Source organism: Saccopteryx bilineata, chromosome X (assembly GCF_036850765.1).
Source record: "Saccopteryx bilineata isolate mSacBil1 chromosome X, mSacBil1_pri_phased_curated, whole genome shotgun sequence".
NCBI lineage: Eukaryota > Metazoa > Chordata > Mammalia > Chiroptera > Emballonuridae > Saccopteryx > Saccopteryx bilineata.
The window spans coordinates 118124073-118146923 of record NC_089502.1 but is presented as its reverse complement, the minus strand read 5'-3'; the positions used below and the strand labels follow the sequence as shown (position 1 = coordinate 118146923).

Here is a 22851-nt window from a genome sequence, read left to right as displayed (position 1 = left end):
ACAATTGATAAAATATTGTGCCTTTGACGTTGAAGTGTGTAACAGCCACATATATAACAGAAGGTGGCAGGACTATTCTTACATTTACGTCTACTCAAAGAAGCCATGATTCAATCTTAAAATAAGAGGGTGTTTTTATCAGATAATTTTTTATACTTAAAAACAACTACAATTATTTAACAGTGATGTTTGTAAAACATTAATTGCCTTCTGGTTATGTTCAATCCAAGAGTCGTTGCCCTTTAACTTCAATTTAAAAACCAATGCATGCCATTAACTGTAACAAAAAGAAATTAAAATTGCATAAAAACTAGAGCATGGGGCTCGCGCTCCTGCGATGTCTCAAGATGGCGGAGCTGGGCGAATTAAAGCATATGGTGATGAGTTTCCAGGTGTTTGAGCTCCAGGTGCTCCTTGGCTTTGCTGGCCGGAACAAGAGTGGACAGAAACATGAACTCCTGGCCAAGATCCTGCACCTCCTGAAGTCTAGCTGTGCCCCCAGTGTTCAGATGAAAATCAAAGAACTTTACCGCCGACGCTTTCCCGGAAGACAATGGGGCTCTCTGATCCCTCCCTGTTCTCTCTTTCTTTTTTCTTTTTTTTTTTTATTTATTCATTTTAGACAGGAGAGGGAGAGACAGAGAGAGAGGAGAGACAGAGAGAGAGAAGGGGGAGGAGCTGGAAGCATCAACTCCCATATGTGCCTTGACCAGGCAAGCCCAGGATTTCGAACTGGCAACCTCAGCATTTCCAGGCCGACGCTTTATCCACTGCGCCACCACAGGTCAGGCCCTCCCTGTTCTCTTTGTCTCATGGAACCCCTCCTGGAGGCTTCCCTGGTCCTCTAGCTCCCATCCCTTCGGCCCTCTTGGGCCCTAGCACACTGCTGGGCCCCATGCGTGAAGTGGACATGCACCCCCCTCTGCCCCAGCCTGTACACCCTGATGTCACCATGAAACCACTGTCCTTCTATGAAGTCTATGGGGAGCTTATCCAGCCCACCACCCTTGCATCTACCTCTATCCAGCGATTTGAGGAAGCTCACTTTACTTTTGCACTCACAACCCAGCAAGTGCAGCAGATCCTCACATCCAGAGAGGTTCTACCAGGAGCCAAATGTGATTATACAATACAGATGCAGTTAAGGTTCTGTCTCTGTGAGACCAGCTACTCCCAGGAAGATTATTTCCCCCTCAACCTGTTTGTCAAGGTCAATGGGAAACTGTGCCCCCTGCCAGGTTACCTTCCCCCTACCAAGAGTGGCGCTGAGCCCAAGAGGCCCACCCGCCCCATCAATATCACACCCCTGGTCTGCCTCTCAGCCACTGTTCCCAACACCATCGTGGTCAACTGGTCATCTGAGTTTGGACAGAATTATTCCTTGTCTGTGTACCTGGTGAGGCAGTTGACTGCAGGGACCCTTTTACAAAAACTCAGAGCAAAGGGCATCTGGAACCCAGACCACTCCCAGGCACTGATCAAGGAGAAATGTACTGCTCACCCAGACAGGGAGGTGGCCACTACAAGTCTTCGGGTGTCACTCATGTGCCTGCTAGGGAAGATGCGCCTGACTGTACCTTGTCATGGCCTCACCTGCGCCCACCTCCAGAGCTTCGATGCTGCTCTGTATCTATAGATGAATGAGAAGAAGCCCAGATGGACATGTCCAGTGTGTGACAAGAAGGCTCCCTATGAATCTCTTATCATCGATGGCTTATTCATGGAGATTCTTAATTCATGCTCAGATTGTGATGAGATCCAATTCATGGAAGATGGATCCTGGTGCCCAATGAAACCCAAGAAGGAGGCATCTGAGGTTTGCCCCCACCACAGTATGGGCTGGATGGTCTCCAGTACAACCCAGTCCAAGAGGACAATTCATCAGAGAAGAAGAAGAAGGTTGAAGTTATTGATCTGACAATAGAAAGCTCATCAGATGAGGAGGACCTGCCCCCGATCAAAAAGCACTGTCCTGTCACCTCAGCTGCCATCCTGGCCCTACCTGGAAGCAAAGGAGTCCTGACATCTGATCACCAGCCATCTTTGGTGCTACAGAGCCCTGCTGTGGGCATGTTGGGTGGGCATTTCCTTTCCAGTCTCCCACTACATGAGTACCCACCTGCTTTCCACTGGGGGCAGACATCCAAGGTTTAGATTTATTTTCTTCCCTTCAGACTGAAAGGCAGCACTATGGTCCCTCCGTCATCACTTCACTAGATGAACAGGATGCCCCTGGCCACTCCTTCCAGTATCAAGGTACCCCGTCCCACTTCCTGAGCCCATTAACCCCCACATTGGGGAGCTCTCACTGCAGCACCACTCCAGCACCCTCTCCTGGCCATGTCAGTAGCATTGTGGCTCCTGGGGTGGCCTTGAGGGAGGGGCATGGAGGATCCCTACCCCCAGGTCCCTCTTTGACTGGCTGCTGATCAGACATCATTTCCCTGGACTGAGTCCCCTGGATTATTGAACCTTCACTGTCTTCTAATGCTGAGCAAGTATGCTGTGGAGCCCACAACCTTGAACACTCTGATACCTCAGGGCGGCTTTGGCTAAAGGCCAGAAAGATCTTCGAGGACACTTATATTTGGCCTCATCTCTGTCTGAGAAGGCCAGCACCCAGACGATTAATGTTTAACCCTTTTTTGAAGACATTTGGGTTCTATTTTTCGAAGTGTTCTTTAGATGGCTGGCATGTCCTTTGGGTATGTTAACCTAGGCAGTAGGAGGCAAAGGGGATGAGATGTGAGTAGGGGAAAGACTGAATTTTCAGCCTTGACTATCTAGTGTCATGAGGGAGGTGCCCTTCTGTCGTCCCTCAGATGCCCTCGCTTCCATTCCCCCAACCGATGGCTCAGTTCTTCCACATAGCCATTGTCTCTTCGAGTCCATTCCATTCTCTTTGGCTAGACAGGTGGAGAAACAGAGACAGATGGACACATGGACAGAAAACTATATTTTGGGTTACAGATTTTTGTACATAAATAAGGAAAACCAAAATACACCCAAAGATGACTTCCCCTGCCTCCTACTTCCCAGTATGCCTGAAGAGGAGATGAGGCCTTAGCCCTGATTCCCAGGGGCTCTCTCTATTTATATATTTAAATTCACAATGTTTCTTATGCTGACCAGCTCAGGGCCTGAGCTTCTTAAGGCCTATGCCCCAGTGGTAAGGTCTGGCTCATTCTGCACCTTTCCTGGGAGGTGGGAAGATGCTTGTGCTCTCCCCAATCTCCGTTTTTAGGCTTCTTCAGGGCCTAGGACCTCTGTTGTAATTTTACTTTTTATTTCCAAAGTTGTATCAAAGTTCTTACCCATAATAAAGGTTGTGAATTTTCAAAAACAAAAAACTAAAAACAAAGATCCTAGAGCATGCACCAAAAAACGGATTTCAGATCTGGAATCAGCGATGCAGAAATATATAGAAACAGTTCTAAAACCTCATGCAACAGAATATGAAAAAAAAAATTGTTCCCCGGTGTTATTAACATTTTCCAATAATCTGATTTCAAACACTAAACCTATTGATAAGGATATTAGTGTTTAAAATTCTTTGACTTATTGATAAATATAAATTGCTATATTACTTTTACATAAAGTTATTCTGGCACATTTTTAGACTTTATTGATTAGTTACATCAGCTATTTATCCAAACTCAGATATTGTAGCCCTAGAAAGTGAGAGAAATAGCCTGACGAATATAGCTACAGTGCTCAGAGTTGTAGATAGAAAGAGGCATTTAGTGATGGAAACAGCATACATCTCAGCAAATATCCACCCTTCCACCTCAGTCACAGTTTTATGTACAACACATCTCATCATGTCTTATTATTACCTATATGTCTTGGTTTCTCATTAATGGGATGAAAGAAAAAATTGTATATATAAAAACTTACATTACTGTACATGTTACAGTAATATAATGTTATAGTAATTAAATATATAGAAATATAGAAAAATATGGAAGATATATAGAAATTAAGATATGATATTAAAAGCCATTAAGGCAAATGAATAAAGCTATGCTGTCAGGATAGGAACTAATCTAGTGTGTGCAGATATGACAGGCAGACTCTGCCTTTCTCACAGGTCCCAGTTAGTGCGTGTGTGAAGTTATATACAGATAAAAGGTGGCTTGATGTCATAACTTTGTAGGTTAACATAAACAAGAAGCTTCCCTAGGAACACCTTAAAAGTGGCTTGATGTGGCATTTCAGTAGACTAACATAAAAAGGGCTCCCTGTTAGGAACTCCCAAAAAGGTGGTTTGAGGTATAATCCTGTTGACACCTGTTAGAAGGCATTGGCCAGAAAATGTACTAAAGCTAAGCACCCCCCCTCCCACTGCGATAGTCACCCAGACTCCAAAATTGAATGTGGACTGTCTCCATGCTGCTCTGACCAAGGACAGCCAAGAAGAGCACGCCGACGGGGTCCCCTTAAGCTGTACCCAGGCACGCAAAAGGATTTGTGAGTAACTAACTGCCAGTGTGATTCTTGCAATTAACTTGTGTGTCAGTCCTGTCTTTCCTCCAGTGGCAGTTGGTATTGGTACTGTTAAGAAGAATCCTCACAGCTGCCTCTAGAGTAGTCTGAAAGAGGCTGCCAGCCCTGCTGTTAAGCAGGAGTGTCCCGTTGTGCAGGGAAGTGGATTTAGGAAGCCTGATCCAGGTAGAACTCAGGGCTCTACTGGGATAATACATCTTGAGGCTTGTTGAATTTTTGTAATTTTTCTCAATTACACAGCATTATGTTCTGCATAAATAGTGCCTGATGTGGAGGGATTCAACAATGATGTTTTCAAGGACAATGGGATTATTGATTAATCTGCTGACTCAGGAATAACCTTTATTTGTTAAATTGTGTTTAGGGAGATGTTACCAGTTATTTCCATTATTGTTCATTTTCTGTTGTCAAATTGATTTGAAAACTTCAGCCAACTCTAACTCTTGGGGTTTAACAGAGCCTACTAAACTCTCTCAATAGTCAATAATAATATATAATTTTATGTAACCTATATATTCTTAAACATATTTGATTTTAGATTCCCCTTTCATCAAATACTATAATAATTTTATGTAACACTGGAGAAATCTAGTCTAGAGAAATAGGTTTAAAATTATTGTCATGTTCTCAATAGTATAAAGAATAAAAACAACAAAAAATAAAATTATACCTCAATACTCAGTGGCATAAAATAATCACCATATGTAAATCAGCTGGGCTTGGTGTGATCCTGGCTGGGCTCAGATAAGTCAGCTATGCTCCACATGTCCACCTTAGACTAATGGGTAAACAGAGGTAAGTTCATTTCATGTTGATGGAAGAGGCACAAGGGAACAAACAGAACTATCAAGGCATATTAAAACCTAAGTTTGGAACTGGCACATTTTTACGTCTGCTTCATTCTATTTCTATTATAAGTCACATGGCCAAGTGCGAAGTCAAGGTGGGGCAGAGAAATATAATCTGCCTTTAGGGAGGAACTATAAAGTTGCATGCAAACAGTATGGAAATAATAAAGGGTGTAACATTAGAACCAATAATACAGTTTATCACAAGTCCTTTCCCAATTTTCAGGTTGTCAGCTGTCAATTCATATCCATGTTGTTGTTACTGCTTTTTTTCTCCAATTAAGTGAGAGGCGGGGAGGCAAAGGCAGACTCTCACATGTGCCCTGACCTGGATCCACCAGGCAGGCAAGCCCCCTGCCAGGCGATACTTTGCCCATCCGGCTGCTGCTCTGTTGCTCGGCAACTGATCTATTTCAGTGTCTGAGGCAAGGCCATGAAGCCTTCCTCAGAGCCCAGTACTAACTTTGCTGGAACCATGCAAGCCATGGCTATGGGAGGGGAAGAGAAAGAGGGAAGGAGGGTGGAGAAGCAGATGGTCGCTTCTCCTGTGTGCCCTGACGGGGAACTGAACCCAGGACTTCCACACGCTGGGCCAACGCTCTACCACTGAGCCAACTGGCCATGTCCCTTTATTGCTTTTAATGTACTTCTCTAGTAAGATTCAGATTGGGAAAATAGTCACAAAAATATATATAAAGTAAGAATTGACAAATTTGCAACAGAGGGTATGTGGTTGTTTTTTCTCATGATAAAATCCATCATATGTAGTGGATAAACTTGGTGACAGTTTGGGTGCCCAGGGTACCTGTTGGTTTACTTTCTGGTTCCTGATACCTAAAAAAAGATGACGTGCGAGACTTAGGTTGAGGTACATGGATTGTTTTTACTACAGAATTTATTTTTTTAATGGTGATTTTTCTCTGCTTAATTTATTATTACTTGTCAAATAAGAACAGTTCATGAAAGAAGTCAACACATGACCAATTTTAAGAGCCATCATAGTAAATAGATATAAACCAACCAACTCTGGAGACCGCAAGGATATGTTGCAGATTCTGATTTGTTTTAATTGTTTATATTATCTTTCCATGTAGGTAGAGTTATAAGTTTCCACCGTACTGACTTTGGCCATTTTGGGGGGCAGAGGAAGGTGAGCAAATACAACATTTAAAATATCTAAACAAAAATGGGCCCTGGCCGGTTGGCTCAGTGGTAGAGCGTCAGCCTGGTGTGCAGAAGTCCCGGGTTCGATTCCCGGCCAGGGCACACAGGAGCAGCACCCATCTGCTTCTCCATCCCTCCCCCTCTCCTTCCTCTCTGTCTCTCTTTTCCCCTCCCGCAGCCAAGGCTCCATTGGAGCAAAGATGGCCCGGGCGCTGGGGATGGCTCCTTGGCCTCTGCCCCAGGCGCTAGAGTGGCTCTGGTCGCGACAGAGCAATGCCCCGGAGGGGCAGAGCGTTGCCCCCTGGTGGGCGTGCTGGGTAGATCCTGGTCGGGCGCATGTGGGAGTCTGACCGTCTCTCCCTGTTTCCAGCTTCAGAAAAAAAAAATATATCTAAACAAAAATGTTTAGAGGCATTACAAATTTCCACCAGTCTTTTTCCTCTTGGTCCTCTGCATGAAATTACAAAATCCCATGTTGGAACTCACCCTTCAGTCTATAGTCTGGAATGGAAAGATATATGAAGTGGACATGATTCTAATCCACAGTCTGAAATGAGTTGTGTAATAGCCATGCAACAAGAGAGAAAAATAAAGACCTGTTTTTACAGGCTACAGCGATTTTATCATTCCCTATTACATATTATAACCTACAAAACAGACTAACACATAAGATTAATATATGAATGTGTGGGGATTTATAATTAGATTGCAAAAAGTGCTAAATGAGCACAGAACAACAAAAACTGAGAAGCCTTAGATGACTAACAGTGCATATAACACCCTCCCCTTCTTAACTGTTTCACTGTTGGTTTTATAATCTGCTTAGGTTTTCGTATTTTTTGATCTCTTGTTCAAAATTGATATATGAGCTAATTGGGGCATATATCTGAACTCCTGGGAAGTATTTTTTTTTAAATACTTTCGTCCCATTACATCAACAGGATCTAAACAGAGCTTAAGAATTCCAGTGGTTTGGCTTTATTTTCCATGTTTTAGTCTTTTCTCTCACAGTTACAACCAGCCCAAAGTAACTGTCAGACATGATTTTTGACATACTGCTGACACAATTTAGTGTCTTTATGAACTGTTTTTAGTAACAAACCCATTGCATATACTATATATAAACTTTTCCATCTGCATTAACTAAACTCTCTGGCCTTCAGTGCTCTCTAATCTTAAGAAACAAAACATAAAATGGTAAACAATCTCTGATTTACCATGTACACATAATATCAGTTCTTTTTTTAGAGAGGCAGGGAGAAAGACAGGAACATCAAGCTGTTCCTGTATGTGCCCTGACCGGGGAATCAAACCAGCAACCTCTGCACTCCAGGACGACACTCCAACCAATGAGCTATGTTGTCAGGGCTTAATTTTTTAAATTGACTTAGACAGAGAAAGCAAGTAATAGAGGGAGGGAGGGAGGGGGGAGGGAGGGAGAGAGAGGGGAAGGGGGAGGGAAGCATTCATTTGTTATTTTACTCAGTCTTTGGTTGCTTCCAATGTGTGCCCTGACCTGGGATTGAGCCTGCAACCTTGTTTTGGGATGATGCTCTTAACTGACTAACCAGCCAGGGCCTGTGTCAGTTCTGATGCTGGTTCAGATGTGGCTCTTGTATGGTGGTGCACAAAAATCATTTTACTGGACCCACATTTGAAGAAGCTTAATATTTTGCTGTAAGATTTACTGTATTTCCCTATATATAAGACACTCCCATGTATAACATGCACCCTAATTTTGGGGCCTGAAATTTGAAAAAAAAATGCATTTACATAAAGTTATTGAACTCAAGTTTTATTCATCGTAAAATTCATACAACTCACTTTCAAAATTCCCATCCATTAGCTTGTTCTCATCTGTGTCTGATAACAATGAGTGCAAAAACAAGCACAAAACAGCAGGAAATGCAAGTAAAATAATCTACAACCACTACATAAAACACATCCAGTTTTTAGACCCCAAAATTTTCGGGGGGTGCGTCTTATACATGGGGAAATATGGTATTTATAATTCAAATAGAAGCACACAGGCTTTCAGTGTGTCATCTCCCTATGTCTGACCAAGTAAAAGGTCCAGTCTTGTGTTCATTAGGCCCAGCATAAAGATCAAGGTACCACGGTTGAGCTGGTATCAAAGTTCAATCCAGTCCAGGCACACAGCCTACTGCCTGAACTTGGGAGAGCAGCCGCCTGCCAGACACTGCTGCTGGGAGACCTCGCAATCAAACAAGGACGGAAAGCTTGTTTCCAAGCAGGGAGAGAGGGGAAAATTTGCTAAGCCTGTGTTTATATTTTCGGGCTGGGAAGGACTAAATTTCTCCTAGGCCAAACAGTTTCTTGAAAATTTCGTGGGCTTCCCACTAACCAATCAGATCTTTCTTCTAGACTAGATTTACAAGCCCCTATGGTTGTCATTATGGTTTCCACTGTGCATGTCTTAGTACAAGCACAGAAGCAATAGCCCCCATCCACCCACCCATATACACACACCACAGCACAACTGGCAACACTTTGATGCCTTGGGGAGATTCTTCCCAAACCTGAGTTCAGAGGTCTGAGGCACCATGGACTCTCAGGGCACACTGGATTAATTAGCCAGTGAATGCTATCACTAAGCTACATGGGATGTCACAGATTCTTACTAAACCAGGCCTTTTAAGTTTTATAAGATATACTTAATGTCCAACTCTCTCTGCTCTCTTTCCCCATTTGTACCTAGCTACCTGCGTACGTACATTAAGACATACACTGCACTATTTGAAGGAAACCTCCCATGTACTTAGTCTTCAATTTGTGGCCCCATCAACTTTTCTACAATATGTGCTTTTATGAGCATGAGTAAGAAAATGTGAAAGTATATCATTTATTAATTTAAGCGAATTTCAACATTTTAATAATTATGGTACAGTATGCATAGCTTAACATATTTTGCATTGTATATAATCATTACTGGTAAGTAGATTAAACTTAAAGAGTAGTCCAATGAGTCAATAGTTCTTAACCTTTGGGGATTAGCCACCATTCTGAAAATATAATAATATATATCCTTTATTCCTTAGACATGGGCTAGAAAAGCAAGGCTGAAGGGATCGAGGAAAGAAAGATGTACAGGAAATTCCACACAGTCATCTTAAATTAGAGTTCAGATGAAACTTTGCTGGCTACTTCTTGTGGGAAGGGTGAATATTGGCCACCCCTTACTACAAAAAGTCCAGCTGTTTAAGTTATCATATGCCCCTATGAAAATGTACACGATTTTACTTGCTGAAATTCTCTTTTAAAATGTAAAAGACAACATTTCAATAAAAAATACAAATCTCCCATTTATCTAAAACACCCTTACATTGCATAAAAAATTACTAAATTACTCATCATTTTAGCTTTTGAAACTAGGACCTAAATCCCACGTCCTAAAATTCATTGTATCTCTACATGAATATGTCATTAGCTGCATATATTATTTTGAACTGAATTATAGGAAATTACATGGTATTATTGCTCACATAGCTTGAAAAGTGCCTGAATCAATGTTATAATTCACTATACATAAGAAAATAATAATTTTAGAAAGATTTCTTTTCAGTATAAGGCATTTAAAAACATTAAACTATAAGAAGGCAAACGTTTAATATTCCCTATGCGTGGGCCCTCAAAATATGGAACTTTTATTTTTTACAAACTAAAATCTTAGAGCCAGAATCAAAGAGAATATGTTGCCTGCAAACTAAAGACTACATCTTGAAGTGTTACTTTCCAGAGAGACAGTGATACATTTTAATTTTGTAAGTCAAAATAATTTGTTAATAAGTAAATAATCTATGTTCAAAGTAACTTTGTACAATCCTTAATAAAAAAGTATCAATAAAACACACATATTCATAATGTGGCCTGACCTGTGGTGGCACAGTGGAGAAAGCGTCAACCTGGAATGCTGAGGTCGCCGCCGGTTCGAAACCCTGGGCTTGCCCAGTCAAGGCACATATGGGAGTTGATGCTTCCTGCTCCTCCACCTTCTCTCTCTCCCCCCTCCCCCTTCTCTAAAATGAATAAATAAAATCTTAAAAAAAAAAAAAAACCAACTGTTTGGCCAGGACATGGAAACAACCAAAAAGCCCATCAATAGATGACTGGATAAAGAAGATGTGGCACATATACACTATGGAATACTACTCAGCCATAAGAAATGATGACATCGGAACATTTACAGCAAAATGGTGGGATCTTGATAACATGATACGAAGCGAAATAAGTAAATCAGAAAAAAACAGGAACTGTATTATTCCATACGTAGGTGGGACATAATAGTGAAACTAAGAGACATTGATAAGAGTGTGGTGGTTACGGGGGGGAGGGGGGAATGGGAGAGGGATAGGGGGTGGGGAGGGGCACAAAGAAAACAAGATAGAAGGTGACAGAGGACAATCTGACTTTGGGTGGTGGGTATGCAACATAATTGAATTACAAGATAACCTGGATTTGTTATCTTTGAATATATGTATCCTGATTTATTGATGTCACCCCATTAAAAAAATAAAATTATAAAAAAAAAAAAACAAACAAACAAAAAAACACATATTCATAATGTTCCCCGGATGTGAATTCAAACCTGCAAGAAAATACCATGTATGCCCATTTTAGTGTCACAAAATAAGGGACAAATGGCTTGTGGAAAAGTCTTCTATTGTTAAATAATGTCATATTCCAGTTTTAAAAACTGGAATAAATGGCCTGACCAGTTGGTGGTAGAGCAGAGAGAAGATCAGACTGAGACGCTGAGGACCCAGGTTTGAAATGCCAATGTCACCAGCTTGAGCGTGAGATCACAGACATGATCCCATGGTCACTGGCTTGAGCCCGAGCTCTCTGGCTTCAGCAAGGGGTCACTCACTCTGCTGGAGCCCCCGGGTCAAGGCACATATGAGAAAGCAATCACTGAACAACTAAGGTGCTGCAACTATGTGTTGATGCTTCTCATCTCTCTCCCTTCCTGTCTGTCCCTCTCTCTTTCTGTCTTGCTAAAAAAAAAAAAAAAAAAAAAAAGCAACATATGTAGTGAATGTAGCATTAAAGAAAGAGAAATATCCAAATTATAATCTCACTTTTCAGACTGGTTAGTTTTACATCACTGGATTATTTGATTATATTATCTGAGTTCCATAGGCAGATTTAACGGTGGGTGCCCCAGCATGCACCCTGGGCCCCAACTTCTGAAGGGCCCTGTAAAACCCCAACATTATACTTTTTTCTAATGACACCAAGTTTGCTTTCATATGTGCAATTTTAACATTAATGGTACATAACATTTTTTTTTATTTAAAATATGGTTAACATGTGTTTTTATTTTCCCTCTCTCTTTTTTTTTTAAGGGACCCAATATTTTCTTCTGTGCCCGGGGCCTCAAATGACCTTAATCAGCTTCTAATTATTAACATATGTCTCATCACAACATGGTAGACATCAAACTTTGTCATGGGCATGATGTGTTGGAAAATCAGACCTCATCCAGTTTATAGTAGGTAACAGGCAGCAAGCGTTTAGGAATTCAGGCCTTTGCCTTTCATAATTTTGACTCCATAGAATAGAGCACTTGGCTCACTCCGCCTGGAGTCTTGTAAAGTTGCTTGCTACCCTACTTCATAAAAATCTCTGGCACTACCTTGGAACTTCTCCTGAAACAGGGATTTGAATAGCAGGACTGAGTTTGGGGTCTGTCATCAGTTACTACTAACAGATTCCCCAGCTCCCATTCAGCATGCTTTACCTAACTGAAAGTTGGTTCCCCTTCCATTCTTAACTAAAGAACTATCTGGATTTGCTTCCTATGTTATTCTCTCCATTCTGGAAACTTCTACTCTCAATCTAAACTCCTGGGAATTGTTAATTGCAGGTTGTGCCTCAGGAACTTGACCTCAAAAACCAGTGGGGATTTCCAATCTGAGAAACATACCTGGGTTCACTTATATTCAAAGACATTATGATTAATGATTATTTGCCTATTTGGCCATGATTTTGAAAAAGGAGATTTTTTTCTAAGTACTACACATTGTATAAATACCTTCAAGCTTAACCACATCATTATCTAAAGATACAAAGCTCAAATGTTAAAAGTTATGGGATTATTTGACTTTACTTCTAAAAAGCTATTGTAATATTATCTTTCTCTTTTTTTGACAGAGACAGAGAGAGATAGAGGGAGGGACAGATAAGGACAGACAGACAGGAAGGGAGAGAGATGAGAAGAATCAATTCTTTGTTTCATCCCCTTAGTTGTTCATTGATTGATCTCTCATATGTGCCTTGACTGGGGGTCTATAGCAGAACCGAGTGACCCCTTGCTCAAACCAGCAACATTGGGCTTGAAGCCAGCAACCTTTGGGTTCAAGTTAGTGATCATGGAGTCATGTCTATGATCCCATGCTCAAGCTAGCGACCCCTCACTCAAGCTGATGAGCCCATGCTCAAGCTAGCAACCTCAGGGTTTCAAACCTGGGACCTTCACATCCTAGTCCGATGCTCTATCCACTGCACCACCGCCTGATCAGGCTGTTATCCTATTCTGACATACCTCAGTACTTGGGAAAGGTGACGAAAGTAGGTAGGACTATGACTTTAACAATCACTTTTTCTAGCAAGACAGTATAGACCAAAGAGTAAGCCAAAAAAATATTCATTTCAATACTATCTCTGTTAATTACTAATTCAGTTTTATTATCTATAGATAATGATTCTGAGGATTAACTGATATTGCTCATGTGAAAATCAGTAGCACAAATACTATGTAGTATAGTTAGGATATTTTAAGGCAGGATCTGGTCCATATCCTGAAGTACTTAACATCCTCCTGTGATAAGATATTTGTTGAACATGAATTAATTGGAAAATAATGTGATAAGTAAATAATTAAGCACTAGATAATGAGCTATAGAATTCATCAAGTAATAGACATTCAGGTAATTTCTCCTTTGGGATAACATACAGACTAAGAATTTAAATATAATGAAGAAAATGAAGAGGAAAACACAATAAAGAAGACCTTACAAAGAATAAAAGATAACACTAAAATCCCAAGATATGTAATATTTGTATTTGTATTCCTTATAGCAACATGGTTTACTGAAGTTTATAATACATAATCTGAAAGGATAACAATAGCTACACTTTAAGAGAGCTTAGAACACAATTAAAAGATAAATTAAAATAATGAATATATAATAAACTAAGGTATTAGGGAAAAATAGTCAAGTAGGCTAGAGGCCTAATGAATATGTAAAAATTAACATAATGTTCATACATTAATTATCATTCCAAATACATTAATTAGCATTCCAATTTCAAGTTCTGGATCATAAGGCATTAGCAAAATAAATAAAATTTTACAAACACTTCACATATTCATACACACATTTAACTATTGGAAAGTATGTAGGATGTCTGTTATCATAGTTCTCCAAGTCTTTCGTCATCTATACATTTTAACATTAGAGAAAAATAAATATATTAGTAAAAAAGGAAGGAAAACCAAAAGGTATGTAGAATTGAAATCGCATACTCAAAAATTTGTCTCCAAGCTTCCAAACTTCTCTGTACGTTAAAGACAATTCTTTTCATTTTAGAAGACCAACAGTGAACATACTACATAGAACATACCACATATTAGTATGAGTTTTTTGAAGACTTGCTTCACATAGTTTCAAGTTCATGCTGGTTTTCTGATTTAGCTATAATTTTATGCCAGGGTTTTTAAACTACTACTGATAGATCACATCAAACTTGTTTACTTATCCATGCCATTATACATGGGCATACATCTGCAAATATTACAAGTTACATGTTTTTCCTGATTTTATTTTTAATAATTTAATGTAATCTGTTGTAATCTCCTTTGGAAGCCAACTCTAAGTCTTTTCAGGAAACATTTCCTCTATTGAATATAAACTAATTATAAAATCTTCAAAATAAACTTTCTTTATTCATATCTATAGGCTTCTTTTCTACAGAAGATAATAAATAATCTGATAGATTCCTTCTAAACATATCTTTGTTCCAAAATGACTGTTTATGACATCTACTAGGAAGACCTTATATAAACCTTTTAATTCAAACTAAATATTAAATGTATTAATGCACAAACATACATCTATATTTATGCATACACATGTATACCTTCTTATAATACACATATCTAAATATTTTAACACAGACATCCATGATTTCCCTATAATCAATTTCACACAATAGAAGTATACAATTCAAACACAAAAAAGTATTCTAACGTGTTATCAACCCTTAGCATAGCTCCTAGTTGTATGGAAAAATATTTTTGACTTGAGTCAACCAGGTCTAGGGCCTCTGTATGCTACCTCACTGACACAGAACTGCAGCTTGTGTCCAGTAACAGGAAATTAATTTAACGTGAATTCACATATTTGTGTGAAAGTCACAGGAAGTTTGAATATTACAAAATTGTCAGTGTTAAACCTTTTTGGACCACAAATGACAATTTTATATGGTTTAATCATAAGAAATTTTTTTTAAAAAGGGCATAATATCTAAAAAAGTGTTAATATTCAAAATAAAGAAAGAAGCCAAACATTTCAATAGTAAAACAAACAAATAAAACTAGGCAGAGGACCTGAACTGACATTTATTTCTCCCAGGAAGACATACAGATGGCCAATAGATACATAAAAAGATGTTCAACATCACTAATCAACAGGGAAATACAAATCAAAACCACAATGAGATATTACCTCACACTTGTTAGAATGCCTATTATCAAAAAGACAAAAACCAAGTACTAGTAAAGATGTAGAGAAAAGAGAACTCTTGTGCACTACTGGTAGGAATGTAAATTGGTACAGCCACTATGGAAAAAAATATAGAGGCTCCTCAAGAAAAAAAAAAACAGCAACCCAAGATAGAACTACCACATTATCCAGCAATCCCACTTCTGGGAATTTATCTAAAGAATATGAAAACACTAACTCAAAAGATATTGGCACCCTCACATTCATTGCAGCATTGCAGTGTTCGTTACAATAGCTAAGAAATGGAAGCAAACTAAGTGTTCCCAATGGATAAACAGGTAAAGAAAATGTGGTATATACATACAATAGAATATTATTCAGCCATAAAAGGAAAATATCTTGACATTTTCAACAACATGGATGAACTTTGAGGGCATTATGCTAAGTGAAATAAATTAGAGAAAAGCAAGTACCCTATCATCTCACTTATACGTGGAATCTAAAAACAAAAACTCCCATCAAACTCATAGATCCAGAGCAAAGATTGGTGGTTGTCAAAGGCAGGGAGAGGGGTAGGGAGACGGAATGAGTGAAATGAGTAAAGGTGACCAAAAGGTACAAACTTTCAGTTATAAATCATAGGGATATTATGTACAACACGGTATCTATAATCAAGAATTATATGATTGAAAAATGCTAAGAAAGATCTTAAAAGATCTCATTGCATGTAAAAAAAATTCACTATGTGTGCTGATGAGTGTAAGACTTACTGTGGTGATTTTTCTCAATGCATACAAATACCCCCAAAAATTGTATTGTATACCTGAAGGTAATATAATGTTATATGCCAATTTTAACTCAAACTTTTTTAAAAAAAATAGTGGCATAGAGAGACAACTAAATTCTAGTCAATAAGTTTCCCAAATTCTTATAGTAGTGTATGAATCAGGGCAGAGCTTCTTATTTTCAGAAGTGTGATAAGCATTTAGAGCAGGTCTCTAAAGAGCAACCAAGACAAGAGGGAGTAAGTATAATTTAGTGGTGGAGACAAGAGTCAAGGAGATTGACACTGGAATAAAGTTCTGTTTTGGAAGTGTCCACCTACACACTATTGAACAAGACCCTTTTCTTCTTTATGTATATCTATTCACTTACTCAAAAACATACACAGATCCTACCCATAGCCAGGTTTGCCTTGGGCTATTTCAACCCCAGGGCTCTAAGTAAAGAGGCATTTGCAGACACAGATTTTATGGTAGCCTCTCTACTTTATATTCTTCTGAAAATCTTTTCTTGCCTAACCTAGAACAGACTTATCATGTGACATATCTCTAGGTTAGAAAATGATCATTCTGCACCTCATCAAATTTCACAGCAGTGCACACCACCTCTCTGACACCAAATATACATCCTGTAACCTACATCCTGCTTCAACAACGCTGTCAAATCTGGGAAAATCTAATGCTATCACTGCTGTAGTACGCAGAATTAAAAGATGACCCCCAAAGAGTCACATTCTTGTATAATCTCTACCCCTTAATGCAGGGGTCTCAAACTCAACTCAGCATGTGGGCCGCAGAGCAAGATCACAGCCATTCGGCGGGCCGCACTAGGTCTACAAAAGGCAACTGTTACGCAACACTTTTCTCACTGCAGTTGAAAACAAAAAAAAAATCAGTACAACAAGCACAATCCTACATGCAGTTTACTTAGTGTCACAAAACGACCAGAAACTGTAGTTCGCATCACAACTGCTGTTAACTAAGTTAATATCTAGCTAGGATGCTAGAGAAATGAAAAATACAAGTAGGCCCCTAGGCTTACTTAATTTTACCCAAAATATTTTGAACTTCGTGGATTAGTCTGCGGGCCGCACAAAATTGTTCGGCGGGCCGCATGCGACCCGCAGGCCGCGAGTTTGAGACCCCTGCATTAATGGTAGAAAAAACCTATGACTTGTTTCTATCCAATAGAATATGGCAAAGGTGATGGAATAATCATTCCTTTAGTTACATTACACTATATGGGATGCCTTTTCAGCAGAGGAAACCAAAGTATGTCTCCTAATGGCCTAGGAGAAGAAAGTTGTGAAGTTTTGAGAGGGCCACTTAAGCAAGGAATTGTGACAGCCTTTAAAAGCGGAGTGATTTCTAGTGAACAGCCTGTCAAATAAAAAGTGGCAGGGGGCTTTCAGTCCTACAACCACAAGGAACAAGGAACTGAATTCTGCCAACCATGTAACTTTGGAAGATGCTGCTGAGTCCAAGATGTGAACATAGGCCAGCTGAACCCTTGGTTACATTTTTGTGAGACCCCGAGCAGCAGAATCAGCTAAAACACACTTGAACTGTTGGAACACAAAAAACTGTGTGATCATCAGTGAAGGTTCTTTTAAGCCTCTAAATTTGAGACAATTTCTGACCTAGTCATTGAATACTTACATGGATCGCAATTTAGCTGTTTTCCCATGCAATCTGAGTCTCTATCATTCACTTATCTTCTCCTCTACACCCATTCCTACCTGATCTATGTTTCTTTCCTTTTTTTCTTCTTTTTGTGACAGAGAAAAAGAGAGGAATAGATAGGGACAGACAGGAAGGGAGAGAGATGAGAAGTATCAATTCTTCTTTGTGGTATCTTAGTTGTTCATTGATTGCTTTCTCACATTTGCCTTGACCAGGGGGCTACAGCAGACCAAGTAACCCCTTGCTCAAACCAGTGACCTGGGCTCAAGCTGGTGTGCCTTGCTTAAACCAGATGAGCTCATGCTCAAGATAGTGACCTTGGGATTTCGAACTTGGGTCCTCCACGTCCCAGTCTGACACTATCCACTGCGCCACCGCCTGGTCTATGTTTCTTTCCTTGTGAATCCCTTCTGAACAATTTCATTGGGCACTTATGTTATCTTCATTCTCCTGTAACCTCTCCTATAGGTTCAATGTATAGCATGATACCCTTTGGAAACATAATTTAAACATGCCTCACTCATTTCTGAAGACAATTCTATACCTCTATCAACTGAGTAGACTTGCTCAGTATACAGCACAGACAGAACTGGAGGGTATCCTTTTGACTCCCCTTTGCTAAATTCAGACCCCACTCATGCCACAGTTCATCCTCTTTTGAGACTTATGTTAACAGGCTCTTTCATGTTTCCCATTTGAGTCCCTTCTTTAGCTTTCTTAAATCATTTATGCCTGATTGTAGTCATCTTCATCATCTCAGAATCTGGCAAAAACTTTGATTTCAATTGAAATGGCTGATCAGCCTTAACTCTAGTTTCCTTCAACTCATCTACTTTTGAACCATCATGATTTGTTAGAATTCCTCCACCCCAAAACCCTTTACCATTTATCTCTACATCACATTCAACTGTTCAACTCACTGTCTAACGTGACTAAATATTAGTGTTACCTGCAAAACTCTAAAAATTTTGATATCCACAACATATCAATAGTAATTAAATCATATTCTCAGTGTGGACAGTACAGTTCCAGAAATGTATCTTTTTATTTCAAAATACAATTTGGCCATTTTCATGCTGAAACTATTTAAATTCTCCCTAGCTAGAAACTAAAATGTTATTTGAATGGCTTATAATAAAGCCTGATCAAAATCTTTGTAGATTCCATTTCCCTTTTTCTTCCATGCTTTTTTTCTGCTTAGGCAATTCCATTGCCTCATTATGTTTACTCCTCCTTTGTTTAACTTGTAGCACCCTGCTCATACTTCAAGATTTATCCAGTAGGAAGTCTTCACTGATTTGTCCTGAAAGAATGAAAAGCTTACTGCACTGTGGGTCCACAGATCCATGGCCATGGTATTGTCCTAGGACTTTTCATACTTCTGTAGTAATTGGTTTTCAAAATTTGCATGTGCAAGTCTCTTCCTTCTAAATTGACACTTCATTTCCATTATTTTGATCGCCAATAAAAAATATAAGCTATTACACATAATAAGTGCTGGCGAGGATGTGGAGAAAAGGGAACCCTCCTGCACTGCTGGTGGGAATGCAGACTGGTGCAGCCACTGTGGAAAACAGTATGGAGATTCCTCAAAAAATTAGAAATGGAACTGCCCTTTGGCCTAGCCATCCCACTTTTAGGAATATATCCCAAGGACATCATATCACTGATTCAAAAGGATAAATGCACCCCTATGTTTATGGCAGCATTGTTCACAATAGTAAAGATCTGGAAACAGCCCAAGTGTCCATCAGTGGACAAGTGGATTAAAAAGCTTTGGTACATATATACAATGGAATACTATGGGGCCATGAAAAAGAAGGAAATATTAACTTTTGCAACAACACGGATGGACCTGGAAACTATTATGTTAAGTGAAATAAGCCGGGAAGAGAAAGAAAAATATCATATGACCTCACACATATGAGGAATCCAATGAACAAAGTTAATTGAGGAACAGAACTGAGACAGAGGAGGGATCAAAGGGACCAGAGGAAAAGAGGACAGAGGGAAAGGGAATGATAGGATGGGATAAACCTGAAGGGAAGGGGGGAGGGCGCTATGGGGAGGGGGGCAAGAGGGATGTTGAGGGGAATATAGGGGAGGGGGGATGCATTCAGAGCAACACTAGAATCTATGTAAACACAATAAATTAAAATCAATAAAAAATGGCTGTTAAAAAAAACCCTTAAAAATATGTATGAACTATTATTTTATAAAATAAGTAAGTAGCTCTGGCCAGTTGGCTTAGCGGTAGTGTGTCAGCCCAGCGTGTACAAGTCCTGGGTTAGATTCCCAGCCAGGGCACACAGGAGAAGCGCCCATCTGCTTCTCCACTTTTCCCTATCTCCTCTCTTTCTCTCTCTTCCCCTCCCACAGCCAAGGCTTCACTGGAGTCAAAGTTGGCCCAGGCACTGAGGATGGATCCATGGCCTCTGCTTCAGGTGCTAGAATGGCTCTGGTTATAGTGGAACAATGCCCCAGATGGGCCAAGCATCACCTCCTAGGGGGCATGCCACGTGAATCCCCATTTGGTCGCATGTTGGAATCTGTCTACCTGCCTCCCCCCACTTATCACTTCAGAAAAATACAAATAAATAAATAAATAAATAAATAAATAAATAAATAAATAAATAAATAAAATATATAGTGCCCTAAGTGTTTTTTTTGTTTTGTTTTGTTTTTTAATTTTTCTGAAGTTGGAAACGGGGAGAGACAGACAGACTCCCGCATGCGCCCGACCGGGATCCACCCGGCATGCCCACCAGGGGGCGACGCTCTGCCCACCAGGGGGTGACACCCCGCCCCTCCGGGGTGTTGCTCTGTTGAGACCAGAGCCACTCTAGCGCCTGGGGCAGAGGCCAAGGAGCCATCCCCAGCCCCCGGGTCATCCTTGCTCCAATGGAGCCTCGCTGCAGGAGGGGAAGAAAGAGATAGAGAGGAAGGAGAGGGGGAGGGGTGGAGAAGCAGATGGGCACTTCTCCTGTGTGCCCTGGCCGGGAATCGAACCCGGGACCCCTGCATGCCAGGCCGACACTCTACCACTGAGCCAACCAGCCAGGGCCTGCCCTAAGTGTTTTAACATTTTACTCATACCTTGCAAAACCTCTCATATAGGAAGCACAAAAAATTCACATTTATAGATAAAAATGGTAATTTTCTTAGATCATTCTCTTCTCCCCCTTTATGGGAGAAGTATATTTCCTTGCTTCTTTGATAACAGGTTTGGCCATGTGACTTGCTTTAGCTGATGGAATATGAATACAAACTTTAAAAGTCATACATAGTTGCTCGTGTACCTTGTAATTCTTTCATCTGCCCTGGGAAGAGCACTCCCTGAATAGCTCCTGTTTTTAAAGAAAGGAGTCCTGTGGAACAAAGATGAACACAACACTCAGCCTGGAGTCAAACTCAACCAATTTGGCTGAGACCTGGTCCACCCACAAATCAATGAAAGTGAAAGGCATGTTTTTTTGTTGTAACCACAATATTAGTTGTTTACTGTTATGCAGTATTGCAGCAATAGCTGACTAATACATGAGGAATACTAAAGAATATAGAGGATTATTTCTAAGATTGTAACAGTGGAACAAAAGAGCAAACTGAAATATTAGGCCAGGAATATGTTACCTCTACAACCCTGTTGTTAATCTCTAACCTATATAATCCTGTATTCATGGATACATGCTTAGAAAACCATTTTTAAAAGGAATTAATGAATATAATTACCATTATCTACAAAGAAAGTGACATTTTTTATAATAAACAAATTAACATCAATGTTAAATATTCTAAGACAAAACACATCAAAAATAGAATAACACTTTACTTTTACATTAAAATAATTGTATAGATTTTGTGTACCCTGAGTATTTTCCCTTTGTCTCACCAAGCTTTACGTTAAAAAAAAAAAAAAGTACTGGCCCTGGACGCTTGACTCAGTGGTAGAGTGCCAGTCCTGTGTGGAAGTCCCAGGTTCAATTTCTGGTCAGGTAACACAGGAGAAGTGACCATCTGCTTCTCCACTCTTCCCCTTCTTTCTCTCTCATTTCCCCTCTCACATTCATGGTTTGAATGGTTTGAGCAAGTGTTCCCAGGCACTGGGGATGGCTTCACAGCCTCGACTCAGGTACTAAAATAGCTCAGTTGCTGAATAATGGAGCCATGGCCCCATATGGGCAGAGCATTGCCCGGTAGGTGGCTTACCAGGTATATCCTGGTCGAGGTGCATGTGGGAGTCTGTCTCGCTGCCTCCACCCCTCTCATTTAATAATTTTTTAAAAAGTACTGACATTCTGTAAGCACAGACAGACAAGCATTAGGTAGACGATGGGCATGCTATGATCAGAGGGATGCAAGGCATTTATGGATCACATGCTTCCTATAACCCACATATTGATGAAAGTTTTGATTATGCCACTTGGATTTCTTGAATTCCTCACACATTACTTACTTCAGTTACCACCGGTAGATGTATATTGCTACATTTTTTTCTTATCTCAGATCAAGTTCTGTCTAAAAAGGAAAAATGTTTCAGTTACATCTTTTCCTCCCCAAAATGTCTTTTCTTTTCCTGGCATTTAAAAGGTAGAAAGGTATGCTTCTTTAGAAGATATAGGGTAATCACATATTGTTTTTAAAATTCTTAGCATAATGCGTTAATTTCATGGTATGTTTTAATGTTTTGTTGAGATTTTAATTTTGAGAAGTCTCAACCATTACAGACATAAAATACAATATACTATTAGTATAACTATTTACTTACATAAGATAATATGTAAGGTAATACCTCAGATAATACATAAGAATCAAAATATACATAAAATAAATAATACATAATAACTAAAAGACCAAGGAAACCACAGGAAAACAGAGAATTAGTTTTTCAGCTTATTGTGAAGCTACTAAATTCTTTTGAAATACAAAGTCTGAACATGCCTAAAGTGCCAAAGAAAGATCATATACTTCTTAAGTATATTTAAGGAGTCATGTATTTTTCATACAAGCTATCACCAGATTGGAGATCCTTCTGGGTTTTTTTTGGGGGGTCAGTGTATAAGCTTTAAGAAAATAAAGTTATTTCACTTAATCCTAGAGAAAAATCTACATTCATGGACTAAG

General features: G+C 39.7%; 1 protein-coding gene across 1 annotated transcript; it reads left to right on the top strand.

The window, feature by feature from the left end:
• Window positions 1-347: 347 nt before the first annotated feature.
• Window positions 348-2205, top strand: LOC136316882 (E3 SUMO-protein ligase PIAS3-like). Its single transcript, XM_066249221.1, is given in 3 exon segments — window positions 348-566; window positions 761-1817; window positions 1820-2205. Coding segments are annotated over 3 exon segments (1611 nt in total). The 3' UTR covers window positions 2155-2205.
• The last annotated feature ends 20646 nt before the right edge of the window (window positions 2206-22851 follow it).